Source organism: Leptidea sinapis, chromosome 45 (genome assembly GCF_905404315.1).
Source record: "Leptidea sinapis chromosome 45, ilLepSina1.1, whole genome shotgun sequence".
Lineage (NCBI taxonomy): Eukaryota > Metazoa > Arthropoda > Insecta > Lepidoptera > Pieridae > Leptidea > Leptidea sinapis.
This window is the reverse complement of record NC_066309.1, coordinates 3,009,604-3,034,523: the sequence shown is the minus strand read 5'-3', so window position 1 is coordinate 3,034,523 and position 24,920 is coordinate 3,009,604. Positions and strand designations below refer to the sequence as shown.

At 35.8% G+C, this 24,920-nt stretch overlaps 1 protein-coding gene across 2 annotated transcripts; it reads left to right on the top strand.

The window, feature by feature from the left end:
• The first annotated feature begins 1,019 nt into the window (after nt 1-1,019).
• LOC126977473 (polypeptide N-acetylgalactosaminyltransferase 3-like) lies at nt 1,020-15,894 on the top strand. 2 transcript variants are annotated; one of them, XM_050826306.1, is made up of 7 exons: nt 1,020-1,151; nt 1,235-1,380; nt 1,464-1,561; nt 2,968-3,148; nt 5,795-5,933; nt 8,700-8,885; nt 9,399-15,894. In XM_050826306.1, the coding sequence occupies exons 1-7, from the start codon at nt 1,140-1,142 to the stop codon at nt 10,431-10,433; spliced, it is 1,797 nt and encodes a 598-aa protein (XP_050682263.1). In that variant the 5' UTR covers nt 1,020-1,139; the 3' UTR covers nt 10,434-15,894. The 2 variants fall into 2 exon arrangements, with proteins under 2 accessions (XP_050682263.1, XP_050682262.1); XM_050826305.1 differs by having other exon boundaries at nt 1,036-1,151; nt 1,232-1,380.
• Nucleotides 15,895-24,920: the final 9,026 nt, after the last annotated feature.

Sequence of the window (24,920 nt, the reverse complement as noted above, 5' to 3'; positions counted from 1 at the left end):
GGTTGGGGTGTACCTACACAGTTTCAACGTTTACGTTGTGGTACATATACAAGCGATTGAATATCCTTTTTTTTTTATGGAATAGGAGGACAAACAAGCGTACGGGTCACCTGTTGTTAAGTGATCACCGCCGCCCACAATCTCTTGCAACACCAGAGGAATCACAGGAGCGTTGCCGGCCTTTAAGGAAGGTGTACGTGCTTTTTTTGAAGGTACCCATGTCGTATCGTCCCTGAAACACCGCACAAGGAAGCTCATTCCACAGATTTGTAGTACGTGGAAGAAAGCTCCTTGAAAACCGCACTGTGGAGGACCGCAGACACATCCAGATGGTGAGGATGTTAGAACAGTTAAAACAACGAAGAACAAAACAGTTAAAACAAAGAACTAGAACCAAATAGAAGGCGTTTCCCCCCATTTTTAATTAATTGTTTTTAAATAAACTACAAAAAAACAAACAATTATTTATAGCGAACAATTAAGAACAAACTACGAACTAACGATATGTGATATTGAAAATTCAAAAATAGAAAAAAATTTTTTTGGGGGGCTAAGTTTGATGAGCCCTCTCTACGCATTCTGTCTATTTGAAAGCTGGCGTCATCTGGAGATTGGCCCCGAAAATAACTATATATAAGCTCGAAATTAAAAAATTAATTTTTAATGTTCTGACGCATTTAAATAACTAACTCTACTTTTTAATGTAGGTATTGCAATTTTTTACCATGTTGAAATTGCGCGTAGAGTTATCTAATTTTGTCACAACATAGAACATAAAGAATAGATTTAGTAGTTTAAATATGCAAAATGGAACATGAGAGCTACATACATGTGCAAACGCTAGGCGTAGCCGCCATTTTATGACCAGTAGGCAGTAACACAAATAAAAATAAGTTAAAAGGTTTCAAAGCGAGTGACAGCTGACAAAGCTTTCATTTTCGTGCCAACTAACAGATGGCACTACAGTCTTCTGAAAACGTCAATGGCGTCTGTCCCCCAGGCCGTAGATAGAGTTTAACTATAGTCTAAGGCACAGACAAAGCCAAAGAAATTTTTTATTTACAAATTCAAATAGTCATTCACAATTCATATAAATTATAAATGGATAGAATGATATGATTTAACTATTATAACTAAAAATGATTAACAAAGTATGTAACATGTTTGAATATAAAATAAAATATATGGTTGAAAATGTCCTGAGTTAGTTGAATATATTTTTTTATTTTAGCAGTTATGGAGTTTGTTTTGCAGAGGCCGAAGAAAAAAAATAACTAGTCTGATCTTCATTTTAATCATTCTCATAAATGCTATGTTTTATGTCAGTTTACTTTTATATAATTCAATACAAAAAAATAAGACCAAACCTTGGTATGAAAGGTACAAATTTAATTTGCTTACAATTACAAGATATAACAATATGCAAAGAATATATATATTCAAAGAATTAATTTATGTTTTAGCTTGCAGTATGATAAAGACTCATATGTGGATAACAGTGGAATGAGAGTGGTTGTGGGTCATTATGTTGGAGGGAATTCAGGAGGAAATCTATCTCAAGGTTATTGTAACTATCATAATATCACTTTATACACCATTTAGTTATAGTCAACATAACACAGAGTTTAAGCATTTAATACCTGTAGCATTAAACTCCTATGTGGTTTAAGTTTAATTAACTTAAAATATGTGTTTACCTTAAGTTAGCTATGCTAGCAGCTGTGATTACTTCTCATCCATTCATGCAGCTGACTTATATTCCTTGATCACAGCTCAATTCTGTAGTTACATGTTTTTTTGATTAAACAAATTTTAAATGAATACGGCCGTTTTCAATATTCAGTCTATCTCTTACTTGAGATGAAAATCATAACTATAATTGACTTTTCTGTCCCAATAAATTTATCAATGGTAACTCACCTTATCCCTACATGCTGTCTGTCAATGGGACGACATAGAGCTTGCCAGCTATAGAAGTTTGTATGGAATTTACAATTCATGCGTCCCGATATAAGGCGATAAGAATGACTTATCGGTTATATTGGGCCAGCTTCAGATTATTGACAGCTAATAACTGACAGTAGAAGGTAGTAATTCATCTCTATCTGTAGATAGTATATTGGGAACCGCCGTTAGGGAGTAAGCAATGTATTCATAGGTTGCCTATAAAAATTTTGCCCCAAGTACCTGTAATTAATTTTAGTATAATTAATTTTCTGATGTAAATAGCACCCATATGTATTTTTAACTAATTGTACGTAATTTTAAAGGAAACCAGCTCTCATTCGAGTGCAACATAAACATTGCCAGGTGTAAACAGGTACATTTTTGTTGATAAATTGTAGGCTTCTGTTTTTTTTCATTTTAATACAAAATTGAAGTATCTGAGGGTACTCTCAGATACTTCGGACATATCATGCGAGGTGGAAAGCATGCCATAGAGACACTTGTTGTTCAGGGAATGGTCAACGGCAGTAAGCAACGCCGCAAGAGGACGCTCTCCTATGCGCTGGACAGACCAGACCAAAGACCTAACCAACACAACCCTCAACATATGTGCCAGAGAAGCATCAGCCAGAGACAACTTGTGTAGAATCGTCGATATGACCACTACTAGTCTGTCAAGAGAAATCTAACGAAGAAGAAGAAACAAAATTGAAGTTTTTTATATTTACTATATTATATAATACATTGCTTACTCCCTAAGTTCACTTAAAATTAGTTTAATCAAAAAAACATGTACCTGCAGAATCAAGTGGTGGGATCTTAGGCTATTACAGTCTTGTTCCAATTAAATCCAAAAATATATTAATAATTGCTAATGAAATGTGTGAATTCTTAATTCAAAACTTAGTGCACCTAAAATGCGAATGTGTTGGATAAATTACATAATATGGTATATTAATGAACAAGGTTTGTCATTACCTTTACATGCATAATATATATTATCTATGTTAAAATTTTCAGAAGTGGTACATAGTAATAATTATGCACCGGTTGACGGAGCTGGTGAGGGTGGAAGGCCAGTGCAGCTATCTCAGCGTGAAATAATAACAGCAAGAGAATTATATCCTTTACACTCTTATAATATTCTTGTAAGTGACAAAATATCTATCAACAGGAGTCTTCCAGATATGAGGAGTGAGAGGTATATAATATATATGTGTTTTTATATTTAATATATTCCTGGAATATAATGAAGTAGGCGTTACTTTGCGGAAATCCTTCATTATCCGAATGTGTTCATAATTTTGGACTTCCGCTAAGTAACGATACTTGCGTCATGCCAGAGTTTGGCGAGGATTCAACATCTCCTGAGGATGCCTCATGTAGAGGCGAAACACTAGTCGAATTATTTGATAAACAAATATTTGGCGGAATTAACACTAAAGAAAACTCAAAACATTTGGATTTTCCTGGAAGGCAATTGTTCCATACACATATAAATTTTGTTTCTATTTTTTTTTAATTTTATACTGGATTTTATACTGAATAATATGACCAAATCATTTTAAATATATATTGTGACAACATAATATACAATTTTTCATGGTATTTCACCTGGTTCATATACTAAGGTAAATGATAACACAAAAATATTTAAAGTAAAACCAAGTAACTGTTACGTCTTGAGTGATGTATTTAGAATTATGGTTTATATTAATGTCAAAATAATTATCACGAATTGTCAAAAGAAGCTATTTATCGATAGGTTGTGCCCTACCCTAAGCCTGTCCGCGTTCTTTCACTTTAGCTCCGACACGTTTGAAGTCACCGCGAGAAGCGAACAGGCAACGTCGCTTGTGTTCTATCCGACAAACGACCAGCTTCTTTGAACTTGAAGCACGCGGTATGGCAACATCTAATTTTGATGTGCAAAGATTCAAGTTCAATGAGTGTTGAACCAGTGACCTCGTGACCCGATTGTACAATGTACAGCATGTTAATATTCGCTCAAAATTAAAAGTCTACTTTTTGACCTAACTAGTGCACCGATTTTTTTCATGTTTTGTATATCGTCAGCAAATTTTATAACAAGTATGTGGCTACATTTAATTCATAGATGTAAAATACATACTGTATGACAGTCATTCTCTAAAAATAATCTTTAAATTCAATTACTTAAGGCCCACCATTCAACACAATTTTGTAATGTGGGTCACCTGATGTAAGGGTAAGAACAGATATAAAACTCAAAACTTACCTCTCTGTTATCAAATCAGGGTTAAGAATTTATTATTAATTAGCTGACCCGGCAAACATTGTTTTGCCATATAAATTGTATTGTACTTTTTCTTGCTAGTTGATAAGAGATGGCGCTAGTTGTATTCATTAGTAACAATCACACTTCTTTTATATTTTGTATAATTCACACTATAGTTTTATGAATTATAGCCTATTTGTTATTCTGGTGTGTAAGCTATATTATTGTAAAGTTTCATCAAAATCTTTTCAGTAGATTTTGCTTTAAAGAAGTTCAAACATACATCCGGACATACAAACTTTCACATTTATAATATTAGTAGGATTAATAAGAATTACAATCAGGTGGAAATCCATTGCTATTAAAAATGTCATAAATCATGATCTTTAGTGTTAATTTTGCTAAGTAAAAATAGTCCCACTAAATCACTTTGACCCCCTTTTTCAGCTTCAGGAGCTGTTGACTAATGTTAAAGTGATTAAGTGAAACACACGTAAAATAGACTTAGTGAAACATAGCGGAATGCAAACTTCATAATTGTCAAGTAAATCTCATGGCCGATGATCCTCATATACCTACCCTGGATATTACAGAATCAGGAAATATCAGATAACTCAGTTGTTCATTATACAAAATTTGTACAAAAAACAACATGAAACAGTGCTCTGTGAGTGGCTGGATCACTTGGTGTTGCATAGAGACATCGCTACATTGTCTGCCTTCTACTTCTTACTTCTACTTCGTACTTCTACTATATTTATCACGGGGAGTGTTCCAAAGAGCTATTTCACCTGATTCCTCGGAATTTCCGCCGAATTCCACCTCCGCACGACACGCCACAAATTAGGATATCATCCCCACCATCTGGATGTGTGGCCGTCCTCCACAGTGCGGTTTTGAAGGGACTTTCTTCCACATACTACAAAGCTGTAGAATGAGCTTCCTTGTGCGGTGTTTCCGGGACAATACGACATAAGTCCTTCAAAAAAAGCGCGGCACCGCCTTAAAGGCCGGCAACGCTCCTGTGATTCCTCTGGTGTTGCAAGAGACTGTGGGCGGCGGTGATCACTTAACACCAGGTGACCCGCGCAATTGTTTTTCCTCCTTTTCCATAAAATGAAACTAGGTGAAGATATCTTTTTATGAATTAAAATGTACACACTTTTATAATAAAGCCCCAGTCGCTGTTCCGGTATTCTCAGGCACTGTCGTAAATCCTACTACTCCACAGCTGAATATTTAAGCGTTCGGGCAGCCTGGGACTAGATTGTGATTATTTTAAAGCAATAACTTTTGTAATAATTGTATATTTTATTAAAAATACCGCAAAAAAAAAAAAAACTGGAGAGAGTTTGTTGCGCTGTTTCTTCTTTTCAGAGCGCCATTTATTTCCGAAGCGATAGTAGTATTTTAACTGACATCAAAAAGAATTCTAAAGCAACCAATTTTGAGAAAATAAATTCCATTTATTTATATGGTGAACCAGAAACAGTTCTTTGTATAACCAGTTGAAATTTGGGTGCCTTTGGTATCCTATGATAGTATAGCTATTGTATAGAAATTCGATATTAATATCAAATCTTTTTATAGTTGCAGAAATGTGCAATATATCATTGAAAACTTGCCGACCGCAAGTGTAATAATAGTCTTCCATAACGAGGCCTGGTCCACACTGATGAGAACTGTGATGTCGGTTATTTTGAGGTCTCCTGTAGTTCTATTAAAACAAGTAAGTGGTTACTAACTAATTTTAAAACAGACTGATTTATTTTATTAGCATGTATGAGTATTTACCAGTAAGAGGCTCCTTTACACAGGATGCCGGCTAGATTTTGGCTACCACAACCGCACCTATTTCTGCCGTGAAGCGGTAATGTGTACACATTACTGTGTTTTGGTTTGAACGGTGCCGTAGCTAGTGAAATTACTGGGCAAGTGAGACTTAACATCTTATATCTCAAGGTGACTCAGAATTTTTGGGTTTTTAAGAATCCTGAGTGGCACTGCATTGTAATGGGCATGACGTATCAATTACCATCAGCTGAATTTCCGAACTGGTCTTGTCCCTATATATATATATATATTTGTAAATATAATTAGTTTTTTGAGTTTTTTATCAAATATAATTTTTGATGAAATGAGAATTCATGTGATAGAAAATTCTTATTCAAATGCAAAACTGCTATTCTGAAAGGTGTTATTACAAGTTTACCATGTTATGATCACATTTGAAAGGGGTTCACCTCAATTTGTTGGAATAAACATTCTATGTAATACAATTTTATCTCAAAAAAGGTCTGCTGAGTTTCTAGTGCCCATTTCTCTCAGGTGTAATGTATATTTTATCATAGGGTTCCACTTATAAAGGCTTTCAGTAAGTGATATTAATATCCAACATAGAATAATAATATAAACTTGACATTAAACATATTATAAAACCTGTCACCTTAGGTCCCAGGTCAAAGGTCGGGTAAGCCTTAGCTTTTATGATTTTTATGAAAATAAGGGACGAGACGTTCAGCTGATGGTAATTGATACCACCTGCCCATTACAATGTAGTGCCGCTCAGGATTATTGAAAAACCCAAAAAATTCTGAGCGGCACTACAATGGCCTCGTTACCTTGAGACATAAGTTGCCAAGTCTCAGTTGCCCAATAATTTCACTAGCTAAGGCGTCCTTCAGAACGAAACACAGTAATTCTTACACATTACTGCTTCACGGCAGAAATAGGCGCCGTTGTGGTACCCATAGTGTAGCCGGCATCCGGTGTAAAGGAGCCGGTAGCTTGTTTGTAATGTGTTACATTGTAGAGATTATTATCACTAAAGGTTTATATATATGCCACTTCACATCAGGGTCATCTAAGAGCGCAGAAAACACCTAGAGATGTTACAACTTATTGAATTTGTTTCACTTGTCAAAAGTGCATTATTAATTTTCAAAAGCTTGGCAACTTTGAATTAAGTGATCATGTGGCCCGCACGCACTCCGTCTGTTGATATACATATTATGTGCTATATGACTGAGAATAAATTGTCGGTAATCCTGTGAAGAAAAGATGAAGTATTGCATTATTTAAAGAAATTCACATGCAATATATTATTTCCCAAAACCCACCTATCTATAGCAAATACCGACTCTACTAACGCCCGTTTTCAATAAGCTATCTATCCTTAGTTTTAGCTTTCTTCCTCGTACCACGAAGCTGTGGAATGAGCTTCCTTGTGCGGTGTTTCCGGGACGATACGACATGGGTACCTTCAAGAAAAGCGCGTACACCTTCCTTAAAGGCCGGCAACGCTCTTGTGATTCCTCTGGTGTTGCAGGAGAGTGTGGGCGGCGGTGATCACTTAACACCAGGTGACCCGTACGCTCGTTTGTCCTCCTATTCCATAAAAAAAAAAGTTTAACTTACTAGACTCTAGAGGTAGACAAATCTATCCTTTTACGCTTACTTACATTTCAATAACCTATCGTCTAATATCTAAACTATATTGAACATAACCATGGATTTATCTGTAATTATACGTTATTGAAAACGGCCGTAAAAAATAACATGAAATGGCGCTAATATTCCTAATAACAACTATGAATATTACTTTCTCGACTCCTGTCAAGTGTGAACTTAAGTCCCGCTAAAATGTTGTTCTGAAAGTACAACAAAACATTGGCTTAGATAATCAACGTAAAAATTCGGTTCTAACGCGTTTTAATTTTTCAAATAGTACAGAAAAATTCACTCAAGTTTCTTCTCAAATATAATGAATATAATAATAATATTATTCTTTTATTTCAGGCCCATAGTTTGCTTATTCTAATTAAAAGTAAACTTAAAAGCTAGAAAACCATCATTGTATAGGGGTGTGGTTTCCAAAATTTAAAAACGTCATAATATTTATTACAAGTCCAATTTTTTTTTGTTGTTCTCCATGTGAACAGATATCCATCGTATATACAGCGTGGCCGAGAAGTTGTCGTCCAAAGCTAAAATTTGAAAGCCTCATGGTGATGAGTATCCGAATCACCCCTATATATGTTCTAGGATTTTGCGTAGTTTAGGAGATAATGATTTTTTCCCCTTTTAGCAGCTTTTTTCACCTAATTGTGGTTTAGGACTTTTTTCTAATTTTTTTTAACACATTTAGTTAATTTTATCGTTGATGAATTATTAACTACAGTTGCAATAACCATATAAGAAACTATGAATAGTTTAGACAATGCGGAACAGTTTAGAATTGAGTCGTAAGTTCAAGATAACAGCTCCAGCTAAATATATGAAAATGTTCAAGTTATCAAAAAATATGCCTATGGCTTCTAACTATTTTTAAAAACTTTGCAGAACATTGGCCAATAAAATGAGCCAAATTAAAATTTTAGCTTTGGACGTCAACTTTTCGGCCACCAAGTAGGGTTCCTGATATCGTCAGATATAGCCGTGAGGATTTTATTATTTGAGCTGCGCATTCGACGAATATTCATTTATGTTTTTTCAGATTATATTAGTGGATGACGCGAGTGATAGAAAGTATTTAGGTAAAGAATTAGAGGAGGGTATTCGTAAATTAAACAAAGTACAAATTCTTAGAAGTGCAAATCGAACGGGTTTGGTTGGAGCTCGACTCATGGGAGCGAGGGAAGCGACAGGAGATGTACTCGTCTTTCTTGATGCTCATTGCGAGGTGAGAAACTAGGTTATTATACTAATGTGGTGCGCCAGAAACAGACAGACACATTGCCTCTCAGAGCCCATTGCAATAAAAATTATAAAGTTTTTTAACAACGTAAGGCATGATTGATAATTTATATTATATCTAATATATAAAATTCTCATGTCGCGGTGTTTGTAGTTAAACTCCTTCGAAACGGCTTGACCGATTCTCATATTGGGTAGGTCTGAGAATCGGACAACATCTATTTGTCATCCCCCTAAATGTTAAGGGTGGTCCACGACATTTTTTTTTTAAATATATTTGACATTTTTTTTTAATTTGTTTGATTATGAGTCAGCATTTAAAATACATACAACTTCAAATTTTCACCCATCTACAATCAACAGTTACTTTTGTATCGCGATTTTAATATCAGCAATACAACGTTTGCTGGGTCAGCTAGTGGACTTATATTAATTAGAAATATAATCTCTTGTGATCGCGACAAATTTATTCATATTTTTAATGGAATGCAATTTGTAGGTAACGAATGGTTGGCTGGAGCCACTTTTAGATCGCGCAGGAAGCGACGATGTATTTATATGTCCACATATAGATCTGTTATCTGATGACACATTAGCATATACAAAAAGCATTGATGCTCACTGGGGCGCTTTTAGTTGGCGTCTCCATTTCCGCTGGTTAATGCCCAGCACCGAAGTAATGCAAACAAAGACCAATCATCCATCTAGACCTTATCCAACACCTGCAATGGCAGGAGGGCTATTTGCTGTTAGGAAAAGTTTATTTTGGCGATTGGGCAGCTACGATGAAGGCATGGTGATATGGGGCGCGGAGAACTTGGAACTTTCATGGCGTGCTTGGCAGTGTGGGGCAAGAGTTGAAATAACACCATGTTCTCGTGTGGGCCATATATTTAGAAGGCACAGCCCATACAAGTATCCTGGAGGAGTTGCGAAAGTCCTGAACTCAAATCTTGCCAGAGCTGCGATAGTGTGGATGGACGAATGGGCGGATTTCTTCTTCAAATTCAATCCGTCTGTTGCGGCGATTCGCGACCAACAAAGTGTATCGGATAGGATGGAGCTCAGGAATCGGCTGCAGTGTAAAAGTTTTAAGTGGTACTTAGAGAACGTTTGGTCGCAACATTTCTTCCCAACTGACGATAGATGGTTTGGGAGAATTCGTAGCGAAAAGGGTAGCTGTTTAGGAGTTAGTTCGGGAACACCTGGTCTTGGGGGACCTGCTGCTGGTATCAGCTGTGGAAGTGATCTTGACTTGGAGAGACTGCTTGTGTATACAATGGATGGGAGAATAATGGCTGATGAAGGCCTTTGCCTGCAGCAAGGTAACGGAAGAGCTGTCTGGAAGACATGCAATGAAAGTAAGAAACAAGTATGGAACCAGAAAGGTCCCCGATTAAAAACTCCAGACGGCCTATGTCTAACGCAGTTGATTAGTACCAGTACTAATGGCGTTGGTGATCCACTGACAGCTAAGCGGTGCGTTAGTGACATGGGCCAGATATGGCACTTTGAACGCGTGCCTTGGAGATAATCTTGTGACAAATGTACAAATTTATGACTGACTCAATACTGTATAGCCTGAAAGACTGCACATGAATAATTCCATTTCACATTAATTACACTATTGTATTATCATATCTTAATCCATATATCACAATCAAAACAACTAAAACCCATTCGGTAATACCTTTATACTTGCTATTTTAATTTGAATAATTCCTCCTTTTAAAAGGTTAATTCTATTCAATTTTTTTTTTATTTGTTTATTATGAAAATAATTAGGTAAGGATAAATTGATGATAAACTAGTAGGTAACAAGATGTGCAATTATAAAGGATATACTCATGAGAATGTTAAAGAAAACATATCAAAAGAATTGAGTATGTTGTTTTATCTACACCCATGCTTTAAATCCTCTATTAAAGATTCTGAAACAGTTAGCTTATTGCCAACATTAGAACACCCAATGTCGTAATAACCATTACATCATCCAAACGAGTGTTGTAATGTTGTACTGAATTTCATAACAACACTCATTTGTTTTTTTTTCGATCCCTTCATGCGCAAAGAGTTTCAACAGACAGCCACATTCTTATTGCTCGATGCGTGGTATCTGTATGAATTTCAAAAAAGAACATTTTCGTACCGAACGACCAGAACGTCGCGCACCGTAAAAAAAGTAGGTTATTCGAATCTCCGCCATTTTTCTTCGATATTTTTATTATTTTGTGTACAAAAATGAGCGATTCAAGTTTTGACAGCACTCCGCCAGATATTTTAAAGGCTGCAAAAGAACATAATATTTAAGTGAATTTTAATAATTGCACTACACAAAATGTAAATTACTACTAAAATAAATAATTCTTTCATTAAAACTTAGTTTGTTTATATATAATCAGTAATGGATGACATTAGGTTACTACTAGGACTGGCTGTTTTAATGTTAGCATTAAGCTAACTGTTTCAGAATCTTAAAGAGCATATTCATATTATGGGTGTCGATAAAGTCTTGTATGCAACTGTTGATAATTAGATATTAAAACACTCATGTGATGATATTACACAACAGTTGCATAAATAACTATTAAGTAGTCACTAAGTACACAAATATTGCCATATTTTACGTAACGTTTGGATATACGAAACAAAGGTACATATACAGATATACAGATACAGGTAAGGTACATATATATATATAGATATGGAAACAAACATACTCAAGGCACAAGTTATATTCTGTTCGACCAGAGTTGACAAATATGCAATATTTGGAGATAAAACTCAGCGGGCCTTTAATAAGCTTATCTATTATTATTAATAGCCTCGAATAATACATTTTATGGTTCAAGATACAAGCTGTTGTCTAGCGTAGATCTGCCAGTCGTAATCTATCAAATATGGTGTAGCAGGGTGTAATAGTTAAGTGTGACCAGGCTATTATTTCGTAACTATTGCAGTTATCAATTTCTCCAGGCTCTCATTACTAATGGGGTTACTCTCTAACAGATGGACCGACCAAATAAAAGACTCCTGGTCCCCGAGGTGTAACTCCATCGTCAGGGCCGCGATCGACAGAAGCCGATTGAAACAAAAAGTTCACTTAAATTGTTAAAACTTTCGTGAGTCATTATTAAATTATATATTAATACGGCTTTTCTCACGTTTTGTCGATGTCTAAGTGGTAAATAAAATAGTTCACTCCAAGTGTGTAACCACTTGTTGATGGCCACGATCCTCACTCATGAGGGAACTACTAGAGAGGGAGACAGATATCAAAAAACTTTAAACTGATATCGAAAGTACGCTACCTGATCAGTAAAATCACATCAATAACTTTTTAAAAATCAAACGAGATCTATAATTAGTATCTAAAATTTTGCAAACACTCCCATACGTTTAATTTGAGATTAGTATAAAGGATTAGGACATCACATCGAACAGATGCTTTGAATACAAAATTTTGTAGTAAATAGAAAATTGTTCAATTAAAATATAGATGTAGTAACTAGTTTTTTAGATGGGTAATAAACGGTCTCCTTTAATATATTTTTTTTAGATCTATAATGGTCTGGTCACACTTAACAAATACAGCCTGTATAGTGGACATCTATTTGTAATAATAGAATATTAATTATCTGATTTTATTTCAGCTTTATCAACTCTCGGTTAATATGCTATATTAAACAGAGATTATTGAGAGTTTTGAACAAATCAAACAGAATTTTATAACGAGGCGGTACTCGAACGGTTAGCTCAGTTGGTTAGAGCACCGGCACGGACCACCGGAGGTCGTGGGTTCGAATCCCGCAACGTTCATAAAATTTTGTTTTTCATATTTTATTTGTTTATCTATCCTAGAAGTGAGGGTTATCACTTTAAAAAAAAACATAACATATTGTAGTGATTATTTTTAAATAGTTTATCGCTTAGTGTATCTTAATAATTTTCATAAAAACATGTGTTCATGTGTTCATGTTAAGGTTAGTGAAGAATGAATGAATAATGTACCTGAGGAAATAATCATTCAAAAATAATATCTAATAAAAATAATACTAGTTAGAAAACCCGCAATTTATTTGCTAAATCAAGGGTTATTAACGCCGTTGGAATTTATTAGTTACGATTTCTTGAATAACATTATGTGTTATGAGTAATATAATTATTGTTAATATATATTATTAATACTTCTCCACGTTGTTGCCAAGTATTTGACGTGCATGAGACATATATATTAGTAGCGAATCCAACCAAACCCCTGCCCGAGCTCCGGAATTTTTCGAATTTCGGGATCAAATGTACCTCCGTAATGTATGGGATGAAATTGTAACGAATAAACAAATTTGTATTTATAATATTAATTAGGATATGAAATGAGTTCCGTTAAATTAAGTTTGCCTCGCAATTTAAACTTTAAAACTAATAACTGAATAACTTTATAACCTTAGATCATATAGACGTTTAGATAGACTGTGACAGCTTTGAAAACGTCGAAAAAAAAATTGAGGTTGACTGTTAACCTCTATTTTGAGTAATGCACGGACACTAGTACAAAGTGACATACGAATTGCGAGTGTAAGACGTAGGTTGTCACGCACACTAAAGTAATAAACCTGGCCTGTTTTCATCGGTTGTCTAGCAGCAAGAGGCTCTGTCTAAACGTGTAAATTATCTAAGTTTATAAGCTTCTGAATATCAGAGTTTCCGGAAAGAATTCTAGAAAATATTATTATAATAAGGTCTCTCAGAGGCGTAGGAAGTAGTCACGGTAGTAATTAAATAATTTATTAATAATATTGACACACTTTTTACACAAATTAACTTGCCCCAAGTTAAGCATATATAGCCTGTGTTATGGGTTACAAGACAATGATATATTTAATACAATATACTTACTTAAACATACATAAATACATTTAAACATCCATTACTCTGAGACAATTTCTATATTCATCATATAAATGCTTGCACCTACCGGGATTCGAAACCGGGACCTCTAGCTTAGTAGGTAGGATCGCTAACCACTCGGCTATACAGATCGTCAAAGGCAACGGCCTTGAGGAATCGAGCGGAGCTAAGTAGGTTACCTCTCTCGCTTTAGTTCAGAATGAGAAGCATTTTTAATTTATTACAAACATTATACAATTTTCTTTATAAAACCAACATAACTATGTCATGTTAAGTAGTATTGGTGTACAATTAATAAATTTTCGTACAATTTTTATCTAGATTAAATGATGGCTCCAACTGTAAAAGTTAGGGGTATTTTGGTGATTTTTATTTGCACTGTGTGTAAATAATAGAAATGTAATGAAAAAATGAATTTTCTTCTCATATTCTGTAGATATATAATTATTTTTTTGTAAAAGGTTTCAACTATGCGCTATTTTCTCGATTGCTTGTGATAGAAGCCTTGAAGCCTTCGCTTTCCTACGCGCGTCATCTGTTTTCGGACTTGTTAGACTGACTAGTGTTTTACAGCCATTCCCAATATTCAGCCTATCTCCGCTTGTGGCTGAGAGAACAGATCGTTGACTTTTCAGTCCCAATAAACTTATCGACGGTAACTCATCTTATCCGTACACGCTGTCTGTCAATGGGAAGACGCATAGCTTACCAGGGATAGAATTTTTGTATGGAAACTGCAACAGTGAACTGGCGATAAGAATGACTTATCGGGTATATTGGGACAGTTTCAGATTATTGACAGCTAGTTACTGACAGTAGAAGGTAGTATACATCTATCTGTAAATAGTATATTGGGAACGGCCGTTAGTAGAGTAGCTAAACTACGCGTTCCCGTTATACTTATAGGTATATTGCGCAGTTCTGACATGTGAAGTGTCTCTATGGAATCAAACTATTGCTATTCTAGTGTATCTTAGCTTTACTATTGTATATCTTTATCGAGAAAATTTATTGAATTAGGCGTTACTTTGCGGAAATCCATTATTATACAAATGATTTAAGTTTTCTTTAGTGTTAATTCCGCCAATATTTGTTTATAAAAAACAATTCGACACGTGTTTCGCCACACGAGACTCGTGCCAGATTTTGGCGAGACAACACGTCCTGAGTATGCCTCGTGTAGAGGCGAAACGCGTGTCGAATTGTTTTTTATAAACAAATATTGGCGGAATTAACACTAAAGAAAACTGAAATCATTTGTATATCTTTATCAAGGCAGCCTAATTTAATACGGTGAATGTGTAATTTTCTTCCAAAAAGCTTTAAACTTCTCGCCCTTAGTATAAGTAGGTACCTATCTAATTACTTATTGCGCATTTATTTGAATCTCTGTTAACTATTTATGTATTATTCAAAACATATATTTAAGAATTTAATTATACCTTGTTATATTATAATAACGTGTTGAAAGGACTAATGAAATTAGGGTTCTAGTCTTAACTATGTTAGGAATATACTGTTTTATTAATAAACGCAATGTAAAAATTACTTCCAAGTTTAAAATTACATCCACAGTGGGAGGCTCCTTTTGCACAGAATACCGGCTAGATTATGGGTACCACAACGGCGCCTATTTGTACCGAGCAGTTATGTGTAAACATTATCGTATTGCGGTCTGAAGGGCGCCGTAGCTAGTGCAATTACTGGGCAAATGAGACTTAACATCTTATGTCTCAAGGTGACGAGCGCAATTGTAGTGCCGCTCAGAACTTTTGGGTTTTTCATGAATCCCGAGCGGCACTGCATTGTAATGGGCAGGGCGTCAATCAATTACCATCAGCTGAAGGTCCAGTCTGTAGTGACAAAGATTTGGAATTACTTTACTTCGCGTTTATTAATAACTCAAACTAAATTTAAAATAATCATATCAATTGAGATTGTGAAATTATTTGGGTAATCAAAGTTTGTAAATAATAATACATAAACATGATAAAAGGTGCTGTGTAATCCTATGATTAAATGTTTTATCATTATTTTTACTTTTATACAAGATTAATTAAAATAAATTAATAAAACTTATTACCATTCATAGTATTTTATTTCACTTAAAGACTCCTTGAGCAAGTCATGTATAACCATCATCATTTTAGCCGAAAGACGTCCACTGCTGGAAAAAGGCCAAAGATCGCCATGACTATCCTGCGCTGCCCTCATCCAACTTATTCCGGCGATCTGGTAATGATCTTCAATTTTATGAAACTATTACAAACCATTTACCTACTCACACATGGCTTGCAATGCCTGATAATTCATCACTTCATTTTGGCGATACAACAACCAATATCTAAATACTGTTTTGTATAAAATATATTTCTGGGCTTAAACTTTAACAGGCATAAGTACCTTATGATTATGGTTGACGTGTTTTCGTATTTATACAGTGCTAAATAATAACTCATGTATCCATAAACGATGTGAGCAAACATATTCCATTACTCTATTGGATTTAAATTATGGCATTTCATAGCAGTAATAGTAAAGTAAGTACTTCGCTTGTATTTTTTAGAACGTGCTGAATTTAAGTATCTGCATCTTCTACCTTATAATATATCACGGAGAGTGCTCAGAGGAGTTGTTCAGGTGGTACCAGCAGCCGAATTCCACCACCGGACATTATGTCAAAATGCTAAATTCCAGCCACATGTTGACGTCTAATATTCTACAACCACGCGTACAATCTTAAAGAACCGGCAACACATATCCCCCTGCCATTTGCCCCTGGTGTTGCGGATGTCGATAGGAAGTTGCCTATCCACATCCCATCAAGTGAGGCTTTTGTCCGTTTGCCCCCTCTTATGTAAAAACTATGCATGGATGTTTACTGAACCTGTAGTACATATATGAATCCATGAATTTTTACTCGTGTGCTTGAAAAAAACTACGCCAAATTATTGAAATTTTTATTTTAATAATTGGAGTAGTAATTTGTAGGGAAGTGGGCTCGTTTTTTTACCTAACTCGATAATAACAGAGTGTTCCATTTTGACTCAAACGAATTATGTTCAAACAAACTCTCGAAGGCATCCCCACAAAACTCAAATATACCTCCGAAGGCGCGATGTCGGTAGGTACCTAATTGATTAATCATACAATTATTTAAGATTGTCACTAGCGTGTCATAGAGAGAGAAAACTCAACATAGAGGAAGTATTTGTTGAATCATAGAAGAACTAAGGAATGCTCATCTTAGGACGTAGGACAGTGTGTATAATATTATGAACACGAATGGACTGATTGAGCCGAGTCGTATTGCAGAGTTGCAGTCGTTTCCGTTGCAGATGAAGCAGCGGGCGTCGCTGTGGCCTCGGGCTCTCTCTACTGCAACTAAGCCGAGACAGACTGAGTCCACTTGAGCTCTCGGAACACAGCCTCTGATGACGTCAACTGTGTTGCCAACTGAAAAACAAATTCACTGTTTAACAAAAATATACTGTTCCTTTTTTTTATACAATTAGTTTTAAATCGAGTCTATAATAACGAACGACGAAAAAGCGTTGAAATGAAATATAGTCTACGTGTAGCAAGGCAGGTGTAGGTAAGGCAAAGAAGATTTCGTTCTTTTTATGTCAGTGGCCTTTTAATATGAGCAACGTGTAAAGTTGCCATCCTTGAACAGATGCTTTGATTGGACCACCGAAGATTCTCGAAAATGACAGTATGTAGATGCGATGAAATAGAGAACACATTGCCAGCGGTGCACTAAAAACACAAACACGCACGAACAAACTGTGCTCGCGGAGTTTTTTACAGCCACGGGCTGGACCGCGACTGCATAATTTTCAGCGAGAAGGCTCCTTCTGACAGACCAGAAGCTGGTTTTCGCGCCTCTCACACGCTCGAATTTTTTTGAGGTTGACATGAGAAAATTTGCTCAATGCCTGGTTCACCAGGAAGCGGTCATCTCGAACTGCATGGTTTTCTTCCAAATCCAGACTTCTAGTGACGGAACCAGTCTCTTGATATCGTTGCTAAGTCTCACATTTAGCCTCTGGGACATATAACATTGACTACACCCTTCCTCAAGTACCGCTATAATTTTGCTCGCTGTTATCGTTCTATCGACCATTTTAGAGAACGTTAAATAATGGTAGACTTAAAAAGAGCAAGGAAATAGGACAATTCGATAATAATTATCTAAAAATAATTTGATTTAATACGAACTATCAAAGATTCCCGCCACTTAAAGCTGTAATTATTGTTAAAGCCCGACTAAGTGAATTTGGAAAAAAACTTTTTTATGCTCCACAACATTTCATAAATGTGCCAGTACCTTATATTCTCAAATGATTAAAACCATTCCATGGTATTATCAGTATTATTTTCGTACGGACGAAATAAATTAAAACCGACCGTTGTTTTGCAAATGAGTTTTCATAGCGATAGTTTATTTTCACTCACATGATTTATCATCCGGTGTGGCAACCATCTTCAGGCACCGCATTTCGATATTTAACTTTGATTCTGTGGAAGGTGGTGGATGGCCCAAATTATGAACCCATTGTGCCGAAACCCAGTTTGATGGGACACATTCTGTTGAAGATCCAGCATAGAATGTTTCTTGAGGATGGCAAGCTAAGCATCTCTGCTGGAAACAACTCTCGGATGACACTGTAAGAAATCGTTAGTTTCATCAAAAATATTATATAAACTGATTATTTTTTTTGTTTTTTGACCCAATGATGGGAAGCTTAACTTAGCAAATGGCTAAGAATTTCAGAGCTTCATAAAAATGTTGTATTTTTTGTTCTCATAAATTGGAACTTGTACCGAGCTAGGTTTTTAATTCAATTTTTTTTTTAGGTAAACCTATATCATTTTTTTTTATTTTATTTAATGGAAGACAGGACAAACGAGCGTACGGGTCACCTGATGTTAAGTGATCACCGCCGCCCATATTCTCTTGCAATACTAGAAGAATCAAGGGAGCGTTGCCGGCCCTTTAGAAAAGTGTACGCATTTTTTTTAATATACTCATGTCGTATCGTCCTGGAAACAGCGCACAAGGAAGCTCATTACACAGTTTGGTTGAACATGAAAGAAAATTCCCAGAAAACCGCACTGTGGAGGGACGCCACCCATCCAGTGTCGAGCTGGAAGGCGGAATTTTCCGGCAGGAGTCAGGTGAAACAACTCTTCGGAACGCTCCCCGTGATAAATGCGGTAGAAGACACAATTAATCGACTTCTTTACGCAACGCCAAGTGATGTAGCCGTTCACAGAGCACTGGGCCCCCGGCAATTGAGCTAGGCTGCGTTGCTGGCGGTCGCCCGTCACGGTTTGCCGTTCGAGCTGATACTGGGCAGTGATGACAGCAATACTCTTATACTCCATATGTGGCCGGACCTGCGCTTTGTAGAGCCCTAGAATGTGGGCCGGCTTGAAGTATTGCCGTGTTCTATTTATGACGCCCAGCTTCTTCGCCAATTTGCTTTTGTCTTCGAGATGACCTTGGAGTTGGCAAACGCTCGAGATTTCGAGACCTAGTATTCCGATACTAGACGAGGCTTTAAGGGAAGTGTTTTCGAGTAGAGGTGATAGGACAAATGGGATTTTCTTAGTAGCAAACGCGCAAACTTGAGTCTGCTGGGGATTAAATTGGATAAGGTGTAAACGGCATCACCAGTAGGTACTGTCGTCTGGAATATCATTAATATGCAGAAAAAACAGTTTAGGGGATAGCACACAGCCTTAAACTCAATTAAGAGTTAAATTGATACAAAGAATATTGAATGAAAGTATACATTTAAAAAGTGCATATCTATATAAAGTTGACTTTTGCCGAGCATTTCGTGACAGAGTCCATAGTGTGGGTATATTTAGGTAGACCATGGATAATAGAAGCCACCGATATGTGTAATCAACGCTTCGAGTTCACGTCTGTTTTAAAACACCGCAATCATATGTCATTTTCTCGTGTTTCGCGCCATCTCACTGATCATCAATTCGACGTTCTGAATACCGCGCAGCTCGTAATTGCGGTAGATACGCCGTTTGCCTGATCTATGATTCATGCATTACCTATTTTAGTATGCAGAAAAATTATAAAGCTTACGATTCTAGAATTATATAGATAATAAAAACATATTTATCTTATCTAATTTGTGTTACTTATTGGCTGGAAAAATCTGGAATATGTATGCTATCAAGTGTTTATTGCATCGACTTTGTGTTGCTAATACTTTTATGGTTATTTTGTTCCAATTCTATACCTAATCAATAAGATGTCGATGATCTTCTTATCGTTGATTTAAAACTGTTTTATATGATACTAGCTGCGCTTCGCTTTACTTAAAATATTCAACATTCCGACCTATTTTTCAAAAGATAAAAAATTATTGCAACCAGTGTCGCCTATCCGGCAATAACGTACCTAACTGTGTTCGTCGGAGAGGTCGTGTCGCTTATATGTGTGCAAAGTTTCATTTCAATTGTGCCAAAGTTACACATACGATCTCTTTTTTATAAATACATATATATTATCACATTCATGTGTAAACTAAAAGATAGGTAATTCTCGAATGGTGTCCAGAAATTTGTCACGAAGCTTGGCAAAGAATCGATTTTACTTATTTCTAAGTGTAATATATTTAGGTATACTTATATGCCGTTAAAGATAAGTTCTGGGCCTCATTATAATCATTTTATGAATTCAGCTCTCATTCCAATCAGACTGTCTTTAGTAACTCAATCCATTAATAATAATTCCGTTTTCGATAAATAGGTATATAAATATCTGCGACTATTTTTCTACAGGTCTTTATTTATCACAGGTGTTACCTTTTAATAAACCTTTTTATTTGTAATTTCCACATTGTAATAAAAATTTGCACATGAAAACTGTCTCAAAAAAGTGTGAAAATGTGTAGTTCTTCTATTTTTGACTCCGTGTCACCTTACATAACAGTGAGGCACCAAAACAAGCCGGTAAACGTGTAACTACATAGCCCCACGCACACACTTACACTAATACAAGCCGATCGGCCTCCATTATGAGACTTACCATCGTCTGTTACAGATCAGTTTGCGTCGCAATAAAATATTATAAAAATGCCGTCGTGCGTTGTGAAAAAGTGTAAAAACAATACTATAAAAGTATTTGTTGATATATGATTATTTAAGAGAGAAAAAATTGTGTAACTGGTATCCCCCGTAACCACACACACACTAGCATAACGGTGCTTCACTTGCTAATATCACGGCGTGGAGTCCTTCTTTTTTTACTAGTCCGTGTTTACGTATTCAATTGTATCATATTTATTTGTCGTTCTCGAAATAGATGAAAATGAACCTCTAAACTGCTACAAAACCTCTCACATCTTATCTGCAATGGCCTAAATTTGAAACAAAACGATGTTGAACATAAAAGCGACCCACACGCTAGTGTCGACACAAAGTATATTATAACAATGTTAATGTGATTGTCAACAGTGGTTTGTATAAATATTTATTAGGTAGTAGTTACGGTGAGATGAGCCAGAGATCTATTGTTCGACACAGCCGCCGGCAAACGACAACCGGACACAGTATCATCACATCTCCAACAAACTGTGATGTAACCGACTTGTTCAAACAAACAATTATTGTTGTTACTTACATGTGATTTATTGATGAATGAGATATGATTAATGACAATTCATAGACAAGAGATTGTGATAAAAATGTTCTTACCAAGAGAAATCACCGCCCCAACAACACAGAGAATACCAAACATTATAAAAACGAAAAGTTAACAAGCCACTACTCGCCTTTCATGTATCTATTATCATACTAATCTGCACTCGAAACCGTATTTATCTTTCCCTGTTATCGCAGGATAGTAAATTAGTCTGACGTTTGTGTTGAAAAACAAAGATCGGTGCCTTTTCATTTGATTTTTAATCAGTAATTTTCCGACACTGAATCACAATTGCTATGGCATAGTTTGGAAGACTAAAATAAAACGGAGTGGCTTTTACGACGGATTCCAATCGGTCCACGCGTAACTCCGTGCGCAAATATTTAACCGAAGAAAATTTAACGGAATTTCGTAGTCTTTTATAATATACATATAGGTAAATTATACCCAAAATATATACTATAATTTTTTGGCTTCTATTTCCAATATTATGAACAATATGCTTACGTATGCAGTTTTCTTCTTCTTCTAAAAAATAAACGGGGTTATCTATTTACATTAAAATCTATCAGACTTATTGTCCCACACATGTTTTTTTATAATTATTTTTATTATATTTATATAAATTACGTGTCTTGGGAGACAATAAGTCTGATAGATTTCAATGAAATAATAATAATAATAGATAACTCCGTTTATTTTTGAGAAGAGCAAGAAAACTATATACTTAACCATTTAAGAAAATATAACACTGCAAACATAATACGTAAGAATGTACCTACCTATATGCAACCAAAATTTTGGGAAAAACTTACTTTTTTTACCTTTTTCCTTGCCCTTTTGGCGCAAAAACTCCTCCGCTGTTGTTGTCACTTCGCTAACGGTCCAGATTTCCAGAATTGTTGTCACAATCTCTCTTGTCACAACTCTCCTCGGTCTCCCTTACTGACTCTCAATTATTTACCCAGACCTATTTTCAGATCGGCTAAAGATGTCTTAATTAATAATTATTTAATTAATTAATAGTTCGTTAATGTCATCTTAGTTACCTATTTAGTAAAAGTACATTACACAAATATTATAGGAAATAAAAATTTTAAAAACGATGCGGGTCTCGAACCCACGCAACGCGAGAGGTCTCTGCTCGATCCATTTGACCGCGTGCAACGTAAAGCAGCTCGAGTTGAAGGGGACCCAGTGCTCTGTGAACGGCTGGATCACTTGGCGTTGCGTAGAGACGTCGCTTCATTGAGCGTCTTCTACCGCGTTTATCACGGGGAGTGTTCCAAGAGCTGTTTCATCTGATTCCTGCCGCCGAAATCCACCTTCGCACGACCCGATACAAATAAAGATATCATCCCCACCATGTGTGGAATGTGTGGCGCTTCTCCACAGTGCGTTTTTAAGGAGCTTTCTTCCACGTACTACAAAACTGTGGAATGAGCTGCCTTGTGCGGCGTTTCCTGGAGGATACGACAGCACCACATTTACGGCACCTTAAAAAAAGCGCGTACACCGTCCTTAAAGGCCGGCAGCGCTCCCGTGATTCCTCTAGTGTTGAGAGAGAACGTAGGCGGCAGTGTTCACTTAACACCAGACCCGTACTCTCGTTTGACCTCCTTTTTACATTAAAAAAAAAGATACTGTGAACACATATCATCAGTAATTATTTTGTTTATTATTAATTTCAATGTAAAATAACACGAAGCGTAAGTTACAAAGTTTGAAAAATGCCAGTGAGTGTCAAGCTATTGTTCTTAGGTAGTGCGGTATCTAGTTTCAGCTCAGCGGAGACCACTCCTTAATCTAAGGCCACGAAAAAATATATCAAACTAGCTGACCAAACAGACGTTGTTCCGTACATAATAAATAAAATACTGTTTTTAATGAATTTGTCAATAATATTTCATATCATCAAGAATTAATTCGTAAAATATACTCCCTGTTCTTATAATGAAATGTTATTAATGTTAAAAATGTTTTACAGCAGAACTGTCAAACCATGCGTCAATAAATTCTCTCACTGCAAATATGTCCATACAAAACAAATATTGGAAATAAAAATAATTATGGATCCCAAATCGAAATAAAAAGTATCCTATCTCTCAAGTTGGACTAAACTGCACTCCATGAAGTAATTCCAATTTAATTCCGTTCATTAATTTAGGAGTCCATCGCGGACAAACAACGTGTCACGTAATTCATATATATTAAGATTTTAGGAATAAGCCCCCTGGTGGTACAATAGAGTTTGGGCGGTCATTATTTACCATCAGCTGATCCGCATACTTGTGTGTCTTCCTTTTCCATAAAAAAAACATAAAATGAATTTTAATTAAAAATAACAGTATTTTAAATAAAAATGTAGTGCCTATCGTAAAATTACAGCATATAATAACACTAGGCAACATCTTAATAAGCCTTTCCACAGCTGCCGATACAGCAATCCGGAATCATCTTTAGGACTCCGTTACCACTTCCTCAAATTCGGCGAACCAATGAGGTTGATTTTTTACGCATTATAACCGATAAAGTAGTCATCTACACTCGCGACGGCAAACATACCCGAGGCTCTGCAAATTCCAGACAATCGCAACAGAATTGCATTGAGGAACATTGAGGAATTTTCTAGAAACTACTCGGTTGGGTCGAGTTAGTAAGTCTTTTGTTGGACGATGTATATGCTTCTACAATATGATCCCAGAAAATGTACAAAACAAATGTGTTACAAAATTTAAAAGAATTGTTAAAAACGTTTGTGTGGGAAAGGTTAGTATAGCATAAACGATTTTCTTAATGACACCACGGACTGGGAATAATGCGAACACCCTCAGGCTCTTTAATTATAAATGTTTATTGTACGATATTACATTGTAATCCTTTTTTTTTATATTAAAAAAAAGCCCGCTGAGTTTCTTGCGCCCATTCTTCTCAGGTCCTGAGGCAGTCTCTTTTGAATGGGTGGTAGTTTTTGACGTTCAATAAGTGATTTTAAATCCTATTTTGAATAAAAATATTTGAATTTGAATTTGAATTCTAAAGGCGTTGTTATACTGGTCTCAGCATTGGCCATACACCATAGTTATAGATACTAGCAGACGGTTCTTGCAAACGTGATGGTATGTAAGTATAAGTTAGATCATGAGATGTCGCACAATATGTTATTCCACCCACGTTTCATCACGATTGCAAAAAATATCACTCAGACTCGTCCACTTTCATTGTTTAAGGTATGTATTTCCATTTCTCTTCTGGTATAACCCCGAATACCAAAAGAAAGCAGATTTAATTACATAACAAAACAATTTCGACAATATCTATCATGAATGAATGGCGTTCCTCCAAATTGACGGTCTCTAAGAACTTTCTTCCAGGTCATCGACTGGACGACACAGTGGATTACAAATACTAGTATATATTCACAATTTCAGTCAACGA